At 45.8% G+C, this 18,961-nt stretch overlaps 1 protein-coding gene across 1 annotated transcript in view; it reads left to right on the top strand.

The window, feature by feature from the left end:
- HCN4 (hyperpolarization activated cyclic nucleotide gated potassium channel 4) overlaps nucleotides 1–18,961 on the top strand; it is a 108,018-nt gene that overhangs the window by 30,468 nt on the left and 58,589 nt on the right. The window contains exon 2 of the mRNA XM_066635314.1: nucleotides 6,948–7,371. Within this exon, the coding sequence (XP_066491411.1) occupies nucleotides 6,948–7,371 (424 nt within the window). The remainder of the gene's footprint in view (nucleotides 1–6,947; nucleotides 7,372–18,961) is intronic.

The raw sequence follows: 18,961 nt of genomic DNA, 5'->3' as shown, positions 1-18,961 counted from the left end.
TTGATTTTGCTGCTTCTTAGCGTTATACATATCAATACAGGTCACCCAGCAACAACTAACCAACAAAAAACCAGTGGCCAACTTAATGGCACTCACACAACTGAATAAGAGTTCTAGTATTAGCTCTGATACATGGAAATGAAGGTTGTCTCATACTAATACCTTATTGTCTCCCTGCAGTGTCATAATAATATCTCATTGGTTCTCAAAACAATCAGTCTCACTGGTAAATTTGGAGTGGAAAAAAATTCACTTTTTTGTTACATAAGGCACTTGTGTTTTCCTTTTCTGGTTATTTGGTTATAACAGCAGTTTTCAAACTCTCCGGGAGTTTGAAAACTGCTGTACGTTCTGGTGGGGGGGAGGCAGCAGGGGCAGGGAGAAGGCAGCATTGCAATCCCCAGGATTGTCAGGGAACTGCAGGGGCTTAGGTGCACTTACCAGAGCCTCCTGCAGCCTCCTGGGGGTGTGGGGAGCCCTGTGTAACCTTCTGCAGGCCTCCCCAAAGCTTAAAAAGCAAAAGTGGAGAGATTGCGCCCCACCTCCGCTAAACCAGAAGTGGAGCATGATTGCTCCACTTTCACTTCTTAAGCTTTGGGGAGCCCTGCAGAAGGTTGCGCAAGGCTCCCTGCACCCTCGGGAGGCTCCAGGAGGTTCTGGTAAGTGCACCCAAGCCCCTGCAGCCCCCTGAGCAGCGCGATCCTAGGGATCTCGCTGCTGCTTCCTCTCTGCCTCCTGGCTGCCCCCTCCCCTTAAGGGGGCAGAAGCCAGGGCCCACAGGCTGGGGCATCTTGATGCCCCAGTTTGAAAAGCCCTGGGTTATAACATTTGATAGCATACAGGTATTTAAACTCTGTTTCACTGCATTCTGCATTAAATTGCACATCAAATGATATATAACATGATGGTGTTATTCAAAACTACCAAGATGATCGCAGTTTGGGCCAGTAGTGGTGTCATGCACCCACCCTTCCCCAAGTGTGTCATCCATTGTGATCTGCACCCCGCACCTCCTAGCGACACCACTGGTCAGCCTCATGAACAGGCCGGCAACAACTTCCTGTTGTGTCCTTCACCCCATCCCCTGGTGTTGGCATAATTGTCTTTTTAAAGCTGAATCGACTTGTGATGGCAGCTTGAAAAGTCTGTAAATGTATTTTTCCTCCTTCCCACTAATTCCTGCAGTTGGATTGCTCAATACCATACCTTCTTGTGATGTAAAAGCACTTTTGCTCTCTGCCTTGTCTGCAAATGCTTCTTACATAAGTATACTGAAAGGAAGGTTGATCCTCTTCCCTAGCATTAGCCAACACAGGAGGAACTGGAAAAGAAATCTAAGATACCTGTGAATTTGATTTTTCTTTTCTTTTAAGTTCCATGCAAAGTTGAGGCCAAGGATTGGAACGGACTTTTAAAATGAACAGGAATCCCAGATTCTGTTGTTGGAATAAATTGCCCAAGAGAAGCAAGTACACACAGCTTGTTTCAGTTGCATAGTTAGAACATAAGAACAGCCATGTTGGATCATTCCAGAGACCCATCTGCTACTTACTGTGGCCAAACAGATACCTCTGGGAAACCCAAAAGCCAGGCAAACAGCCCACTCTTATCATAGCTTCCCTGCAACTGGTATTCAGTTGCATACTGTCTTTGAACTTGGGGGTTGCATATCACCATCAGGACTAATAGCTCTTGATAGGCTTGTCCTCCATTGATGGACATCTCCTAAGAAGTTCCCCTGCCATCCCCCAGATTCAGTGGCGTCACTAGGGGGGTGTGGGCCTCACCAGGTGATGCACACAGGGGTATGTGATACCGCTACTGGTCAAAAAATTTTAAATCTTGGTACTTTTGAATAATACCATCATGTTATATATCATTCAATGCGTAATTTCAAGCAGAATTCAATGAAACAAACCATGTTGAAATATTTCTATGCTATCAAGACTTATAACCAAAAAAACCAGTGGGGATGGGGCAATAGTGGATCACCACACCCACTGCCTGGGGCGTTGCCCCGCCCACTGCATGGGAGGAGGTCCATCATGGTGGTGATGCTCAGGCCTCCTGTACCAGGTGATGCAAACCCTAGAAATCGTATGTTCTTATGTTCTTAACCCTAGTGACAGCACTGCCAAGACTGGCCTTCATTTTCTTACCATGGAGATTCTATTTAGGTAATAACAAGTTTATTTAGGTTAAGCCCCATCTTCCAATGCGGCTTCCATGATCTAAGTTTTTTGGGGGAAGGGGGTGAATAGCATTATAGCTACTGTTATGCAGACCTTCTAAATCTGTGTTGGCATAAAAGAACAGGGAAGACATTTGGAGACGTTTGTCCCTCTATCTGCAGAAAGTCTCTTCTGCACTGAGATCTTCCTGATTCATAAGGTTTGGGCAGATTCTGCCCATGTACTTCAGGCTCTGACTTGGTGGCCTTTGCAGATTTAATCATGAGAGCTTTGGCTGGAAAATCCTGGTCATGTTCCCATGTAGAATGCTGTGGGAGCAATCGCTTGTATTTGGTACCACCTACGTGCGTCTCAATGTGGGCAGTGGCTTAGAGTTACAGTTTTGCCCTTTGACTTGTCCTGGCAAAAATTTTGTTTCTCATTGCATTTCAGAGAGTACAATTGTGTTTGTTTACAAGGCGTCCCTGCATATTTTCCTCCAAAGTAGGCAGATTTAGGACAGAATCAGATGGGATAAGGCACCAAAATGGAGTCACACTGTCCCATTTATTGTTGGGTTGGAGCCTTATCAGATAGAGGTGAATGTGAGAGGAGGAGAGAAGCGGGGGTGGGTGAGGAGAATTGCATGCCTGCTTTAATTTTTCAGAGCCAAGGCTTCGAAAAATGGCACTCTTCTTTAAAGAACAGTAGATCTGGCCAATTCGTGCAGCTGACTGAGGATCCAATCCTGTCCAATTTTCCAGTGCCGGTACAGTATGCCAGTGAAGCATGCGCTACATCCTGTATTATGGAAGCAGTCACAGAGCCCTCCTCAATGTGTGGGAACATTTGTTCCTTTACCTTGGGGCTGCATTGTGATTGCACCGGGGTTGGAAAGTTGGCTAGGATTGGGCTCACAAGCTGCAATCCTGTGCTGTGTACACTTTCCTGGGTGTAAGCCCCACTGAACGTAATGGGACTGAATTCCATGTAAGCATTGCTCTGTGATTGCTCTGTGATGCAGTCTGCCTTCACCTCCACTGCCTTCACCTCCAGCTTGAGGCTACTCAGGTGTATTTTTTTATTTCACTGGCCCCTGTTGGAAACAGGATGCTAGACTAGATGAGCCTCTGGCCTGATCTGGCAGGGTTCATCTTACATTCTTAGGTTGCATTGGCACATTGCCTTTGGAGTCATGTCTTTCCCGATCTGGAGGGTCTGCTGATTCTCGTGCATTGATGTTCAGTCTCTTGAAAACTCAACTGTACAAATTTAATCATCTCCCTTTAATTGAGGTGGATCATTGAGTGACTGTCAGGCATTAACTAATAATAATGTAGATATATCATCGACTTCCCAAATAACTAATAATTTGAATGAATTTCCATCGATCTAATGTTCTCCTTTGGAAAATTTAAGCAAGGGAAACAAATAGCAATTCACTATCCATTTGATCCTGTGTTAAACTTCCATGTGTTCAGAAGTGTAATTTTCAGTTGTTCTGCTGTTGTAGGTCTTACATCATAAAGTCTCTAGATATAAACTTAGAAAAGGCAAATCTTTATAGAATTGTATCCAAAGAGAGTGAATTCTCATTAAGCCCCATTGAGACCAGAAGAAATAAGTTACACTGCAAACCTTTACTGTACGTGCTTACCTGAGAGTAAATCCCACAGAATACAGTGGGACTTACTGCTGAATAAACATGTATAGGGTTGTGCTGTTAGTTTCTTTGGCTGTAACCCTTACAGAATAGTCTTTAACTCATTTCTGCCCAGCCCACAGTTGTGCACATTTGATCCCTGTTTCCTATTGGGTAGAAATGGCTTAATAAGAAGAAAAAAAAAAAAAAAAGGGTTATGCCTATCTTTTTTCTGTTGTGTCTTAATATATAAGACATATTTTTATTATAATATAATCTTATTTTGAAAAGCCCTTTGGTTGATCTGCATGAAAAACGGGATGTACATTTAGTAAATAAAATAAAGATTAAATAAAGTGACACATAAACCTGTCACCCTCGTCAGTGCCATCCTGTTGGTGGGTTGTAAAGTGGGCTACTTTTTGAGAGGCCCTGCTAATGGGGTGAATGGGACTCCAGTGGTTGCTTTTATTTTACCCTCAAGATGCCAGAATGCTGGAAGCAGTGCCCTCATTCTGATTTGACTTCAGACCTTGTCGTGTAGCAAAGACCTTATTGGCTATGTGGCATTGTTATGAAACCGTCAGAGTGAGAGCAGGAAGCATGGCTGTGAAAGGCCCCAAAAGGGTGAGTTGAGAGGGGGCTTTTGCAAAACTTTCTACCCTCCCCAAAGTCCCTATTTCAGGGCAAAACTGTTTATCTGAGAATTCCCAAATCAGTCCTAAATTAGGGCACATTAATGTGACTTTTAGAGACCAGCAATTAATATTTAAACATGTACATAGCTGCCTTCTTCTGAGTCAGACCAATAGTTCATCTAGCTCAGGGGTGCCCAAACCCCGGCCCGGGGGCCACTTGTGGCCCTCAAGGGCTCCCAACCTGGCCTACGGGGAGCCCCCAGTCTCCAATGAGCCTCTGGCCCGCCAGAGACTTGCTGGAGCCCATGCTAGCCTGAAGCAACTGCTCTCAATGTGAGGACGACTGTTCGACCTCTCACCTGAGCTGTGGGATGAGGGCTCCTTCCACTACTTGATGTTTCACATCTGTGATGCAGCAGTGTCAGTGAAGGAAAGGCTGGCTTTGATTGGTGCAAGGCCTTTTATAGGCCTTGAGCTACTGCAAAACCTTCATTCATTCACATAAGTTCCATCTCCAATATATTCATTTATGTAAATTTATTCAAATTTTAAATGTGAATTAATTCTTTTTTCCCCTGGCCCTGACACAGAGTCAGAGAGATGATGTGGCCCTCCTGCCCAAATGTTTGGACACCCCTGATCTAGCTCAATATTGTCTACACACACTGAGTGACAACAGCTCTCCAAGACTTCAGCTGGGGGGGGCGCTTTCTCAACCCTATTTGGAGATGCTAAACTGGATTACTATCCAATACAAGCTGCATTAAAAATGAAAGATATCTTTTCAGTACACATACAGTATATCTTTGAAAATGTTCCAGTGTTATATCTTTCTCAGTGTTAAAGAGTTGACAGAAAATGGTTGGCTAATTCTTTTGGAGAGGCAAAGTCAGGTTATCCATTAAGATCACACAGAGAACCATCAAAAAGATTGATTTCTTTTAAGTGCATTGCAGGACACATGGCAACATTCAGAACATTTGATCAATTGGTGGTTAAATACTAATAATATTAAACGATGGCTTGTTCTTGAACAGGATTCAGAACTTGGCACTTGGTGAGGTTCCTACCGCAGTAGTTTCAAGATAATCCATTGCGTCGGGTTGTTTTGGATCAGTTTTAACTCTTAGTATCATATCGACATGAGGTGTTTGGGAGACATTAAAAAAGTAATAATCTCGAGTCCTTCTACATCCAGGTGTAGGTGTAACTAGGGTGGAGCCTGAGGGGCACCTGCCCCAGGTGCAATGCTTGGGGGGGCACGTGACTACCCATCAGGCTCTGCCCTAGTTACAGAAGAGGCACTGGTGGCTTCACACACACTTCTAAAGGGAGCTTTCACAGGAGAAGGAATAGGGAGTGTGAAGCCCCAAGCAGCGCAAGGCAGGCACTTCTGGGTACTCCCCAGAGGAGGTGTTACTGCTTCCTTCCCCCTGTTCCTTCTCATGTGGAGACTCCCTCTTGGAGGGGACACCCCTTCAAAGTGGAACCTCCACAGGAGAATGAACAGGGAAGTGCAAAGCCACCAGCACCCCTTCCTCTGGAGAGAACCCAGAAGTGATGTCATGTTGTCACGTGATGTCTCTGCCCTGGGCAGTGCGTTACGCCTCTGTAGATCCCTGCTGATTCTGTTGTTATTTAATCATATCTATTCCTTAAGTGGTAATACTGGATTACATAAGGAGGAAAGTTATATGAACCAAGTGGAAATTAAAGACTAATTTAATCCTATTTAGTGCCTCCAATATTTCTCAATAAGAAATTTAATAGCCTCTAATTTAAGAAGCAGAAGATAAAGTGATTCTCAAAATGCACTGAAATGTCAACGATTAATGAGAAAACAAGAGGATAAATGTGTACCGTATAGTTACTTAATCCAGAGGATAGATTTGGCATTGCTGTTAAGATCAAATGTTAAACACCCAAAAACCACAGTGGTAATAATAATAGTACTTAACATTTATATAGTGTTTAATGTGTATTATCTTGATTTTACAACAACCCTGAAAGGTTGTGTCTTACCTGAAAGGTAAGTACCTATGAGTGTGTAAAATGAGAATATTCTTTTCCTGGAATGGGTACCAGTAAATGGGGGCTAATGATATAGTCTAGGCTTTTCCACCCTCTTTTTTATAAGTATTCCTCTTCCAAGTACCACCTTTTATGGTGCCACAAGAGACAGTGGCTATTCAGAGGAGTGGGCAGCTTACCCCCCACATTGTGATTTTAATCTGTATTCCTCTTTTTCATATTTTTGATGGGTTAGACCACGACAGCCACATTGATGCATCACTGTCCCAGCCATCTCTATTTCTTGCCAGGTTGAGAAAGGCATGGAAAATGTCACTGGTTACCGTGGGAGTGGGGGGTCAAGTTCCACTAGCCATTCTGTGATGGTGCCTGAAGTGGTACTGGTATCACTGGTTTAAAAGCAGTGTGCTAGACCACACTGGCATTTCCTTGGCTCACTTCCTGTTTCTCTGTCTTGCTAACTAGGTTTTACTGGGACTTGACTATGCTGCTTTTGATGGTTGGGAACTTGATCATCATCCCAGTGGGCATCACCTTCTTCAAGGACGAGAACACCACGCCGTGGATAGTTTTCAACGTGGTCTCAGACACTTTCTTCCTCATTGATCTGGTGCTCAACTTTCGCACTGGGATTGTAGTGGAGGACAACACTGAGATCATCCTAGACCCACAACGGATTAAGATGAAGTACCTCAAGAGCTGGTTCGTGGTGGATTTTATCTCCTCCATTCCGGTAGACTACATTTTCCTCATTGTGGAAACCCGCATTGATTCGGAGGTGTACAAGACGGCCCGAGCCCTGCGGATTGTGCGTTTCACCAAAATTCTCAGTCTTTTGCGGCTTCTGAGACTTTCCAGACTGATACGCTACATCCATCAGTGGGAGGAGGTGAGCAAAGCTGGGCTAGCCAGCCTGAGAATAGTCTTGTCTTCTCTCAGAAAATAAAAACTGGATTTTGTTGTCAGCTACAGAATTGTTGGCTGTGTTGTCCAGTGTGCAGTGGTTCCTGAAGTCCTCCGTGGGAGGAGGGAACCACTTGAGTCTTTGCAGGGGTTGGACTGTAGCAGCGACACAATCCCCAGGATCACACCACTTCCTGGACAGAAGGGGAGGTTTTCTTAGGTAGTGACGGGCCTCCGGGAACCCCACAGAGTCCTCCACAGGGCTCCCAAGCCTCCAATTCACTGAAAATCATGATTGGAAACCACTTCCAGTTTTCAATCACGAAACTCACGATTGTGAGTTTTAGGCTCCGTGGGGCTCGCTGAACACCGGAGGCAGCACTGGAGATTGCGTCGCTGCCTCCCCCCTTCCTGCCCCTTAAAGGGGCATAGACCAGTGCTTCCCAGGCTAGTGGGATGCAACCCACCAGTTTGGGAACTGCTAGTCTAGTGCATGTTCCAGTTTCCGCCTTCAGTCTCCGGCTCAGAGTTATTGCTGCCTTCAACAGTGATTTAAAAGAAAAGGTTCTTCTGAACCTTTTGCTGTCCCTCCATTTTGATTCATATGTTTTGAATGTGTCCTCCCTTGCTCCCAGAAACCCAGGTTCAAATTCTACTCTAGCCTTATTCAAAGCATGATCAGATTGTTGAACAGCGTGCACTGTGTGTCTGTGTCTGTGAATGTGTGCATATGTAAAAATGTTAACTAGTGTATAAACCACCAGTTTGAGATACACTCTGCCAGCACAATCCTATGCATATCTACTCAGAAGTAAATCCTATTGTGTTCAATGGGGTTTACTCCCAAGTTTGCATAGGGTTGCATAGCATATGCATAGGATTGCATAGCAGCTTGCCTACCTAAGCTGCTATTTAGTGCTGGTAACAAACAAGACCCTGAACAAACAAACAAACTTCTGAAAATCTGAAATTATCCACCCCTACTCTAGCTTGTGATTCCCAAATAAAGATGCTAATTTATGGGTTTTTTCCCCTCTCTATAAGATTAATTAAAGATTGGGGGCCCGATCCTATCAAATTTTCTAGTGCCGGTGCAGCCATGCCAATAGGGCATGCACTGCAGCCTGTGGTGGGAAGGCAGTCACAGGGGTCTTCTCCATGTAAAGGAATACTTGTTCCCTTATCTCAGGGCTGCACTGGTGCTGAAAAGTTGAATAGGGTTGGGCCCTAATTCAGTCTAGTACAGTCAAAAACTTAGATTCATATTTCAAAGTTAAAGCTAAAAAAATTTTAAGATATTTGAGTATTCTTTACTTAGCATGTAGAACAACAAAAAGACCTAAATTGTGGCATTAAATGCATCATTGACCCATCCAGGACTTAATTGAAATTTTAACAAAGCAGCCACATGGAGACCCCATCCGGACTGGGACCAAGCCATGGAGTTAGTGGATATTTAACCATTCTGAAGTTATTTGCCAGAATCTCCCATACCCTACCCCCGGCCCCCACAACTGCTATTGCAGGCCCCCAAAGCTGCCGTTTGTCATAAGGGCAGTAGCTTTAAGGGGCTTGTTCAGCCTAAGAGCAACACAGGATTAAACTCTAACCCTAACTCAGTAATTCTCCCCCCCCCTCCAAAAAAACCCCTGCTAATTTAAAGTAAAAAGATGCCCCAAACCAGACAATTCCACATTGTGACATGTCATCTAGGTTGGCACTAAGGCTCCAAACATTGCAACAGGGGGATGACCCCATTGTTAAAGGGAGGTACATATGTTAGATTGTGTTTCTGGAGCTCTTGGTAAAGATGAATGGATTCTCTACCCCACCCCAGAATGGCCCAAGCTGATAAGCACTTCTCTGCTTTTAGAAGAATCCTCCATTTTATGATCAAATTGCACACTTTGGCTCCGGCATCCCATCCGGCCTCCTCTGTACTCCTCATTTCAGCGTCAATGCGCATATTTTTGGCTTGTTGCATCTTCTCACCCTGAGTGTGGCTACTCTAGGGGAAGCATCAGCTCCTGCTGCATGAGATGGAACAGTCCCAGTGCCATTCCAACGCACGGTGTACTGCTACACAGGAGATGCAATGCAGACTCTATGAAGTGTTAAAGGAGCATTGTCCAGTGCATGTCATGTTTCCTTCCCACCGACAAAGAGCCTTTTACTCGCAGTCCCGGCGATGCTCTGGTGGTTCTACTTCATTCTTTTTTTGAGCCTGTTTGTGTTGGGGAGAGATGAAGAGTTACGCTTGAGTCATTGAGGGGGCGTGCAGAAAAACGAGGACTCGTTGCGAATGGAGGGCTAGCAACAGCAGTTGCGCTCACTCACACGGGGCTGTGGCTGACCACAGCTCTGTGGGAATTATGCTCCCTACCCTAATCACAAATGAAGCAGCAGAAGAAACACCTAAAATAGATTCACACTAATATTTTACAGAGCCAAGTCCTGTCATTGTTTATCAGGGAAGGACTGTGGCTAACAGGAAAGGGCCATAGCTCAGAGGACCTAGTTGGTGTGCAGGTGTCCCCAGGTTCAATCTCCAGCTAGGGCTTGGAAAGACCCCCCCCCATCTGAATCCCCAAAATGCTGCTGTTGGTCCGTGTAAGCAATCCTGAAGCAGCAAGACTCATGGTTGGGCTCGGTGGAAAGCAGTTTCCTGTGCTTTTTTAACCCATAGTATAGTGTGTGTTGGCAACCTTCAGTCTCGAAAGACTATGGTATCGCGCTCTGAATGGTGGTTCTGGAACAGCGTCTAGTGTGGCTGAAACGGCCAATTCGGGAGTGGCAATCCCTTCCACACCGGGAGCAAGTGCAGTCTGTCCCTGGTCTGTCTCCCTAGCTATGGGCCTTCCTTCTTTGCCTCTTAGCCTCAGACTGTTGGCCAAGTGTCTCTTCAAACTGGGAAAGGCCATGCTGCACAGCCTGCCTCCAAGCGGGCCGCTCAGAGGCCAGGGTTTCCCACCTGTTGAGGTCCACTCCTAAGGCCTTCAGATCCCTCTTGCAGATGTCCTTGTATCACAGCTGTGGTCTACCTGTAGGGCGCTTTCCTTGCACGAGTTCTCCATAGAGGAGATCCTTTGGGATCCAGCCATCGTCCATTCTCACGACATGACCGAGCCAATGCAGGCGTCTCTGTTTCAGCAGTGCATACATGCTAGGGATTCCAGCTCGTTCCAGGACTGTGTTGTTTGGAACTTTGTCCTGCCGAGAATGCGTCGGAGGCAGCGCATGTGGAAAGCGTTCAGTTTCCTCTCCTGTTGTGAGCGAAGAGTCCATGACTCGCTGCAGTACAGAAGTGTACTCAGGACGCAAGCTCTGTAGACCTGGATCTTGGTATGTTCTGTCAGCTTCTTGTTGGACCAGACTCTCTTTGTGAGTCTGGAAAACGTGGTATAGTATAGTGGGCTCTCCTTATATGCAGGCTCAAATTTGTGGATCTGAATATCCACAGATGCCAAGCCTGTGGCCAGAGGGCTTGAGAGGACTGATAGGATGTGACCGGAAGTGGCTTGTGTTCATGTTGGAGGTCTTCTGCGGGCCCTGCACAGATTTGATCATCCACGGAATTCAGTATCCACAGGAGGTTCTAGAGTGGATCCCCCATGGATACTGAAGGCCCAACATATAGTACAGACCAGGAAAGAGATGCCAGATTGAAGGCAGAGGGATTTTATTATTATTAATTAATAATAAAGACCAGCCATGTGACTTTCAAGACGTTGTAGCTACAGATGGCAGGACGTGAGTTCAGGGTGTCGTGGGTATTACAGCAGCCATACATGGAGTGTGCCTTTGTGGTGCATGTCCTGTGCATGCACCCCACCACTTCACAGATGCTTAGCAGTTTGTTTCTGCCTGCCTGCAGGCACGTAAAAACTGGCTTCTATTTTTTCTTCTCCTTTTTGGATAAGTCCAACTATTGAGGTCTAATTAAGATTAACGCACGGTGTTCAGCACCTCAAATAAACCGTAATCCAAAGTAGCTCAGCGCCTTTGAACCAAGCAAAAGGTAACGAGGTGTCAAGCAGCTTGCTTTTGAACCTTATCTTCATTGGGCTAGAGATGGTTGGCAGGAGGAGGAAGAGGATGAAGGGGTGGATAGTGGGAACATGTCGAAGGCTCCCCGGCAGTCTGCAGCTGGTAAAATCAAAAGGTGGATTTTAGGAGATCGCTATGCAGACATCAATCCACCTCTCACAGGTTTGAGGCTATTTCAGTGCACGCACCCAGGACTGCTTAGGCAAAGGAAGCAAAACATGGTTGATGATGCCCTTGCCTTCCCCACAGTATTGTGAAAATATAAAATCTGTAATAGCCTCAGGTTGATTTCCAGTGCTAACTTGAAACTGACAAGTTCTTTTCAGGGCAAAGATCAGGGAAAAACAAATAGGGGGGGTGTGCTTTTTATTCCTTCATTACGACCAATCCAACAGTATTCCCCTACTCCGGTCTGCAGCAGATTCTTCTAACGAACCCACATGGCAGCCTAGGGTTTTGTAAAATAACCCGAACACTTTTTTTAAAGTTGTGCCTGTGTGTGTGTGTGATATAGTTAAACTCTGCCCAAAGGCATACAAGCTAGGCAATTAAATTGGTTATTTAATTAAATTTATTTAAATCAATTAAATGCAATGCAAGAGGGAAAAATGAACCGAAAGCGAAAAGAGAATCCTTCTTCCCACCCCCATCTTTTTCCCATAGCAGGAAGTTTCCCTACCATGGCAGGAATCAAGCTTTCCGTCTGAGTAATGAAAAACCTAATTTCTAAAAGAATAATGTTGAAATGGAAGCTAATGCAATGAACTATAAAGTGATGGTAAACATCTGAATAACTTCATAGCTACGACTTGGAGGTTGGCATGAAGGAAAGAGGCAAAGTGCTTTTTTAAACAGTACCTTGTGGCAATAATTGGAATTTAATGTTGTATTTCTCAATAAGGAAAGTTGATAAGAGAAAGCTGACAGCCCCAAGGCAGTTGAAATGGAGTGCTGAAATGGCCCAGGTTAGGAGAAAGATAGATGGGGGAAGAGGATATGATGGAAGTGAGTGATGGAACTTGGCATGGGAATCATTATTTTTGTATCTTCAGTGCACATGGTGCTTTATGCAAAGTGAGAGAGCAGTTCTCTGTTCTGTGGGGTTCACAGTCTAGAACAGAAGTCTCCAAACTTATCAGTATAAGGGCCACATCATGTATCTCACATATTTTTGCAGGATGAAAAAAAATCAGTTTTATAAAGGAACGGATGAAATTTAAATGAATAAGTTTTACTTGGATCTTGTCTGTAATCAGCACGATATGATTCTGAACAAAAGAAAAATGTGACAATCGCAAAGAAACAGTGTCGTGCTTAAACTGAGAAATGATATATAATGAGCCGCTTATATAGGGTGAAGGCAAGCAATGCACAACTCACTGTCTCTGCCTGATCCATTGGGGAAACCTGGATCATTATTTTCTATTTATGCATGTGCAAAAATGATGCTGTTTCCTCACCGTGATCGTTTTATGGCCTTGTTGAAAAGTCAACAGGCGGAAACCCAATTTGTTTTATCGGTAGGGGAGAGGTTAACATTGAATAATTATGGTTTGAGGGTCTTAAAGCATATGGCCCAGGTGACTGAAAATGAGGGTTACCCAGGATGACACCACTGTGAACATCTGGAAAGGAGTGTGGCGGAGAGAACTGCGCATGTTGACTGTCCGACTGTGTGGTTGGGAAAAATTATTTTAAGTTGCTGTGGGCTGGATTCAATCTTGTGAGGGGCTGAACGTTTGAAGACCCTTGGTCTAGAAATTGACAGAAGGGAGATAATGGGGTAGGGCAGTGATTCTCACATATTTAGCACTGGGACCCACTTTTTAGAATGAGAATCAGTCAGGACCCACCGGAAGTGATGTCATGACCAGAAGTGACATCATCAAGCAGGACCATTTTTAACCATCCTGGGCTGCAATCTTACCCACACTTACCCAGGAGTAAGTCTCAAGGACTGTCATTGTTCAAAGAATAGACATAGTAGCTTGTTAAAAGTACAGGTCTGTAACATTTGCACAAGTGCAGTCACATACCATGGTAGCATCAAGTTTAATATATTAAAAATAAAGTATTGAAATGAATGGGGACCCACCTGAAATTGGCTCGCGACCCACTGTTTGAGAAACACTGGGGTAGGGAAATGAATGCAGGGGAGGAATATGAAATTGATTCAGTTACCTAGATTTAGCTTGGTTGCAGTAGGGAAGGAGGACAGGATGGAAAACGGGGAATTCCTTTTATGAAGCAAATACCTGTTTTCTGATTAAGCACATCTGTGGTTTTGAATCAAGGGATGATAGGAAGGTCACACAGCTGCTGATCCTCCCTGCAAGGGTCTTTGCTCATGAACATCAGTTACCAAGAAGGAAATATATATAAATAACCTGCATGAATAGAACAGACAACTCTAGCTAAATGATGGACATGCAGTGGTCTTTACAAAGTCCATGCGTTGCAGCATCATAGCAGATGCTGTGTATTAGCTATCATAAGAGCCTGTATACTGCTGCTGTACACGGAGTCAGACCTCTGATCAGTCTGGGTTAGTATTATTGGCACAGACTGACAGCAGCAGCAACTCAGGCTTCAGACTGGAGTCTTTCCCTGGCCCTACATGATGAAGATGTCAGGGATTGAACCTGGGACCTTCTGCATGCAAACCAGGTATTCTGTTGTTGATCTATGGCCCGTGTCTGCTTCTGCTTCATGGGTTGGGTCGAACGATTCAAAATGCCACTCAGAAGAGAAATTTGGTGAGGGAGAATGGTGGAAGCATTGCTTTCCTGGCTGTCTCATCTTTGTAGCAAGCGAGATGGGGAAAGATTGGCAGTGAAGCATCTGCAATTTGAAATTGTGGAATTGTGCATTCATGGAAGCCCAGCTGAGTACAGGCTCTTCCCAGGCTTCATAAAACATAAGTGTTGATCAAGGTGAAGGCCATTGGCAATGAATTAGTGGCATGGGGGAAACAAAGCGCCAAAATCCACCCCTTGCAATCCACAGCCCATGAACTGTAGGGCAAAGGGCCCAATCCTACCCAACTTTCCGGCACTGATGTCATCACCGTGCAGTCCTGAAGTGGAGGCCTCTGTGACTCCCCTGCCCCCCACTGCAGGATGCAACACACGCCCCATTGGCACAGCCACATCAGCACTGGAAAGTTGGATAGGATTGGGACCCAAATTGGGAGTGCTAGCAATCTTGGCCCCTGTGCAGCCCGGTGTCAGGACTGCAGAATACTGCCTCCCCCCATACCACTGTGTCTGGGACCATGCGCAGTTTCTTATGGCCCTCCAGAGGCCTTCTAAATGTCACTTCTGGTTTTCCAAGAGAACTGGAAAACAGAGGTGTGTTTTAAAAGCATCAAAAGCCCTCCAGAGGACGGTCGAAGTAGGCTGTGCACAACTTCCCTGGTCCTCAGAATGCCTCCGGAGGACAGGCAGTGGCAGTGGAGTGTGTGTAGGTGCGTGGATGGGTGGCGGCGGCAGGTGGCTGGCAGCGCCATCCCAGGAGGTGTGGTGCTCCGGGGCATTTGCCCCCCTTGACCCCCCAGTACACCAGTGGTGGGAAGGCAATTTTGGCTCACCCCAAACTTTTACTGGGAGGTAAGCCCCACCTCTGACTCCCAAGTGAGCAATAGCACTGTGTACAAAGCGTGCACCTAGCATTTCAGTCAAAGGCAGCTCTGTGGCTGGAGTGCTGACATCTGTACGTTTTCCAGCCGGCAACAGCTGCTGCCCAATTTCTCCCCAGTCACAAGTTATATTTTTTCCTGCAAAGCAGGTTATTTTGGGGTTGCGTTTTCCGATAGGCTGCACCAATGCTTTGTGTTGCCTTGTCAGGCTCTTGCAGAAGCTTGGATAAAGGAGTGGCTGGTAACTGGAGCCACACAGGCCTTTGCTGATCTTCAAATGTCAGAGGATCTGTTTGTGTTAGACTGATCCTGTGCCTGCTTTCTTAGGAGTCACCCTATTGAACATAGTGGGACTTGCCCAAGAGTGAACAAATATAGAATTAGGTGGCAGACACTATTTTAAACTGCTTTGCATACAGTGCTATGATCAGGGTGTGGCAGTTTGTTAACGAATCATTATTATTGTTTTTGTGAGTTCTAATAAGCTGAAATTTTGTATCCAGCCTTATATTCACCTGAAGTTGTGTTGCAGTGTGGCCAGCTGTTTGTGTGTTAAGGGACTGCGTTGCATGGACCTTTTGCCACCCTATTATTTTGAGTCTCCATGGGTGTTATGGTGATGTGATGTTCTGGGGAGTTGCAAACTTGTGGTGGTGTGTGGTATTGTACTGCTTTCTGTTGTGGGGTTATGTGGCATGTTGTCTATGAAAATTGAAGTGCTGCTTTGTTGTATTGGCGCTGTGCTTTTCTGGTGTTTTGGTAGCTTTGGCGTTCTGGTTTTGGTTCTGGTGTTTTGGTACGTGAAATGTGTTGCGAGGTAGGTAGACATTGTGGGTATTCTCCTGCATGTCTGTGAGCCCTGTGATTGCCTCTTTTCTCACTCTGTGCAGTGGTTGATTAGCTCATACTAATCTGTGAATCTCAGTTTCCATTCTTATGTCTCTTGGGCTTTCTGGCCCCTTGAGATTTCTAGATCTAGATCCTGAGATCCTGTTCTGCGCATGCAATGTGCAGTTCCAGCTTCGGTTGCCTGGCTTTTCTGCCCCATTCCTCTGCTCAGCTCCTTCTTCCTCAAGGTGACACATTCTTCTCAGTTGGCCTGAAGGATGGGCCCAGAGTGACCAGATACAATGGAGGACAGAGTCTGTACCTTTCGCCACTGTATAGAAGAGGGAATTTGGGCAGACGCAGCTTTTTAAACCCTTTCATGTTGAGCTGCACCTGCCAAAATTTCCTCTGGGCCCATCCTTCAGGCCAACTGAGAAGAATGTGTGAGTGTTTGTGTGAATGTTTATCCACAAATTGTCTGCTCCCTTCCCCACCTAGCCTTCCCCACCCCTTCTCTTGTTCCTGTATTGAGGCTTCAGTGCTAGCCAAACTCTCCCTTCACTAAGGGAAGCTGGACTGCATATATTGCACTACTAAAGTTTTGTTCCCGGAGCTGCTGGAATAGTTGTGAACATCCCACGACCTCGCATGAGCCTGTTTGGATGTGTGTGCATCTTATCTGGGACAATGTGACTGCCCCTAATCTCCCCCTCCCCCCGTTATAAACCTCTCCAAGGGAGTCTCAGCTTTGCTCCAGACTTGGGTGCCAAGAAGTGTGAAGGTTTAATGGGTGAGAGCCACATTGATGAAGTTATTTTCAGAGCACCACTGTGAAAAAAGCTGTTTCAGAGACAGTTTTGGGACACGTAATTATTTAAGTTTGCCAGATTAATGAATTCAAGTTAACCTCATTCTTGTTATGAGGTACAAATCAATGTGGCAACTTTTTTTTTCAGGGTCAGAAGAAAGCATTTATCCCTTGCCTGATTCTGGCTGAGATAGATTTCCATTTCCTGAGCTCTGCAAATAGAGCCAAGGTGCCAATTCTAGCACAACAGAAGTGTCCTGGAAATGGTTGACTGAAGCTGATTGCCACATGTGCAGCTTTGGGGGAGCCTGGGTTGGAAGTATCTCTTGGGATGTGAGGATCAGGTGCAGTTCTTGTCTTGCAGTCAATGAAATGTTTTTCTGGTTCATTTTCAATGTTGTTAATTTTTGGCTCAGCCGGAATTCCAGCTAGGCTCTCCAGGGATCTGACTAACAAGTTAGTCTAGCTCCCCAGAGCATCCATCCGTCCCTTAGCATAAAGTTCTCAGTAGACGGTGGAAAATCTTAGGAATTACTCCATCTTCTTTTGCCCTCCTCTACAACTAGATGCTCAAGCCTAAGATGTCATTGATTAGGGATGAATGGATCCCCCACCCCCCAAAAATAGTTCATTGATTGTTTTATGCATTTGCTGTGCCCTGAATAATTCCGGTGTAAGCAGGAGAATGTCTAAATTGTCTAAAATTCCAGAAGCAACGTACTCCCAGAGTCAATCCAGTCTTGAGATGGTCGTCTCATATGGCAGACTGATGGGATATGCTTGCCTTTGGTTTGATCCTGCTCAGGATTTGGAAAGGAAGAGTGGAATGGAGCAGAAGAGGAAGCTCTAGGCCAGGGGTGCCCAAACCCTGGCCTGGGGTCCACTTGCGACCCTCAGGGACTCCCAATCTGGCCCACAGGGAGACTCCAATGAGCCTCTGGCCCTCCGGAGACTTGCTGGAGCCCACGCTGACCCAATGCAACTGCTCTCAGCTTGAGGACAACTGTTTGACCTCTTGGGTAAGCTGTGGGACGAGGGCTCCCTCCATTGCTGGCTGTTTCACATCTGTGATGCAGCAGTGGCAGCGAAAGAAAGGCCGGTCTTGCCTTGTGCAAGGCCTTTTATAGCCCTTGTGCTATTGCAAGACCTTCTTTCATTCATATAAGTTCCATCTCTAATATATTCATTTATGTAAATTTATTCAAATTTGAAATGTAAATAAATTCTTTCTCCCCCCCCAGCCCCCGATATAGTGTCAGAGAGATGATGTGGCCCTCCTGCCAAAAAGTTTGGACGCCCCTGCTCTAGGCCATCACACTCGTCCTCCATGCTTCGTGGATAACTTTGTGAACCCATAGAGTAGCAGGTGGAGGAGTGGCATTTAGCTTGTCACTTTGGTGCTCAAGATCTTAACCACTGTGCCACACCAGCTCTTGGTGTGTTGACAAGCTGCCACAACCAGGCTTCAGAGCGCCCAAACGATGCAATGCTTTATACTTGGGAGGGGGAAGCACATCCCAACCCATTCCCTCCACCACACATCGATGCAACTCTGCTGCACAAACCAGCCCTGTTGTACAGTAATTGTTTCCAGCAATGCATTTTTCCCCCAATCTTTTGTAGACACCAAGGCGAGCTGTCCCCACATTAGACAGCACATGTTCTGCTACCTGACACAAGAGCAAAGCAAGCAATAGTATCTCTTTCCCCCCCACCCACCAAGCTTCTCCTCTGCTTTTCTCCCGCAAGGAGCATAAGGCAGGTGGGGTGAATGGCAAGGTTTGTCTCGGACCAGTGGCGGAGTCTTGCTGGAGCTGTCTTGTTTTGTGTATCGACAGGACCCCCACAGGCCACAGACGTGGAAATTTGCGATCGGTGTGGCTCCCTCGACACTGTGGAGTCATAGCAGATGACTCAGCAGGGCTGCCCTTGAATGTGTTGCAGCATCAGCAGGATGGACAAAGGCACTGGCTGGTGCTGTATGCAGATAGCTGTGCTTCATCGAGCAACAGAGTGGGCTGACCCATCAGTTTGTTCTTTTAACTGAATGCTTCTGGGGCAGGGAGTGCTGATGTGTGATGAGCAAGGGACAAAAACTCCTCAGTGGGCAAAATCCTTTGATTTCCCCCTCCCTCCCTCACTGTTTAATTTGTTGTTTCCTTCCCTGCATCAAGGATGCATCTTGGATGAATTGGGCCACAGCCTATAAAAGGACCCAGCAGGGAAATCTGAGCAGGCAGTGAGGGTCCTGTAGGG

Source organism: Tiliqua scincoides, chromosome 8 (assembly GCF_035046505.1).
Source record: "Tiliqua scincoides isolate rTilSci1 chromosome 8, rTilSci1.hap2, whole genome shotgun sequence".
Lineage (NCBI taxonomy): Eukaryota > Metazoa > Chordata > Lepidosauria > Squamata > Scincidae > Tiliqua > Tiliqua scincoides.
The sequence above is the reverse complement of the archived record's forward strand: the minus strand, read 5'-3'. Positions and strand labels throughout refer to the sequence as shown.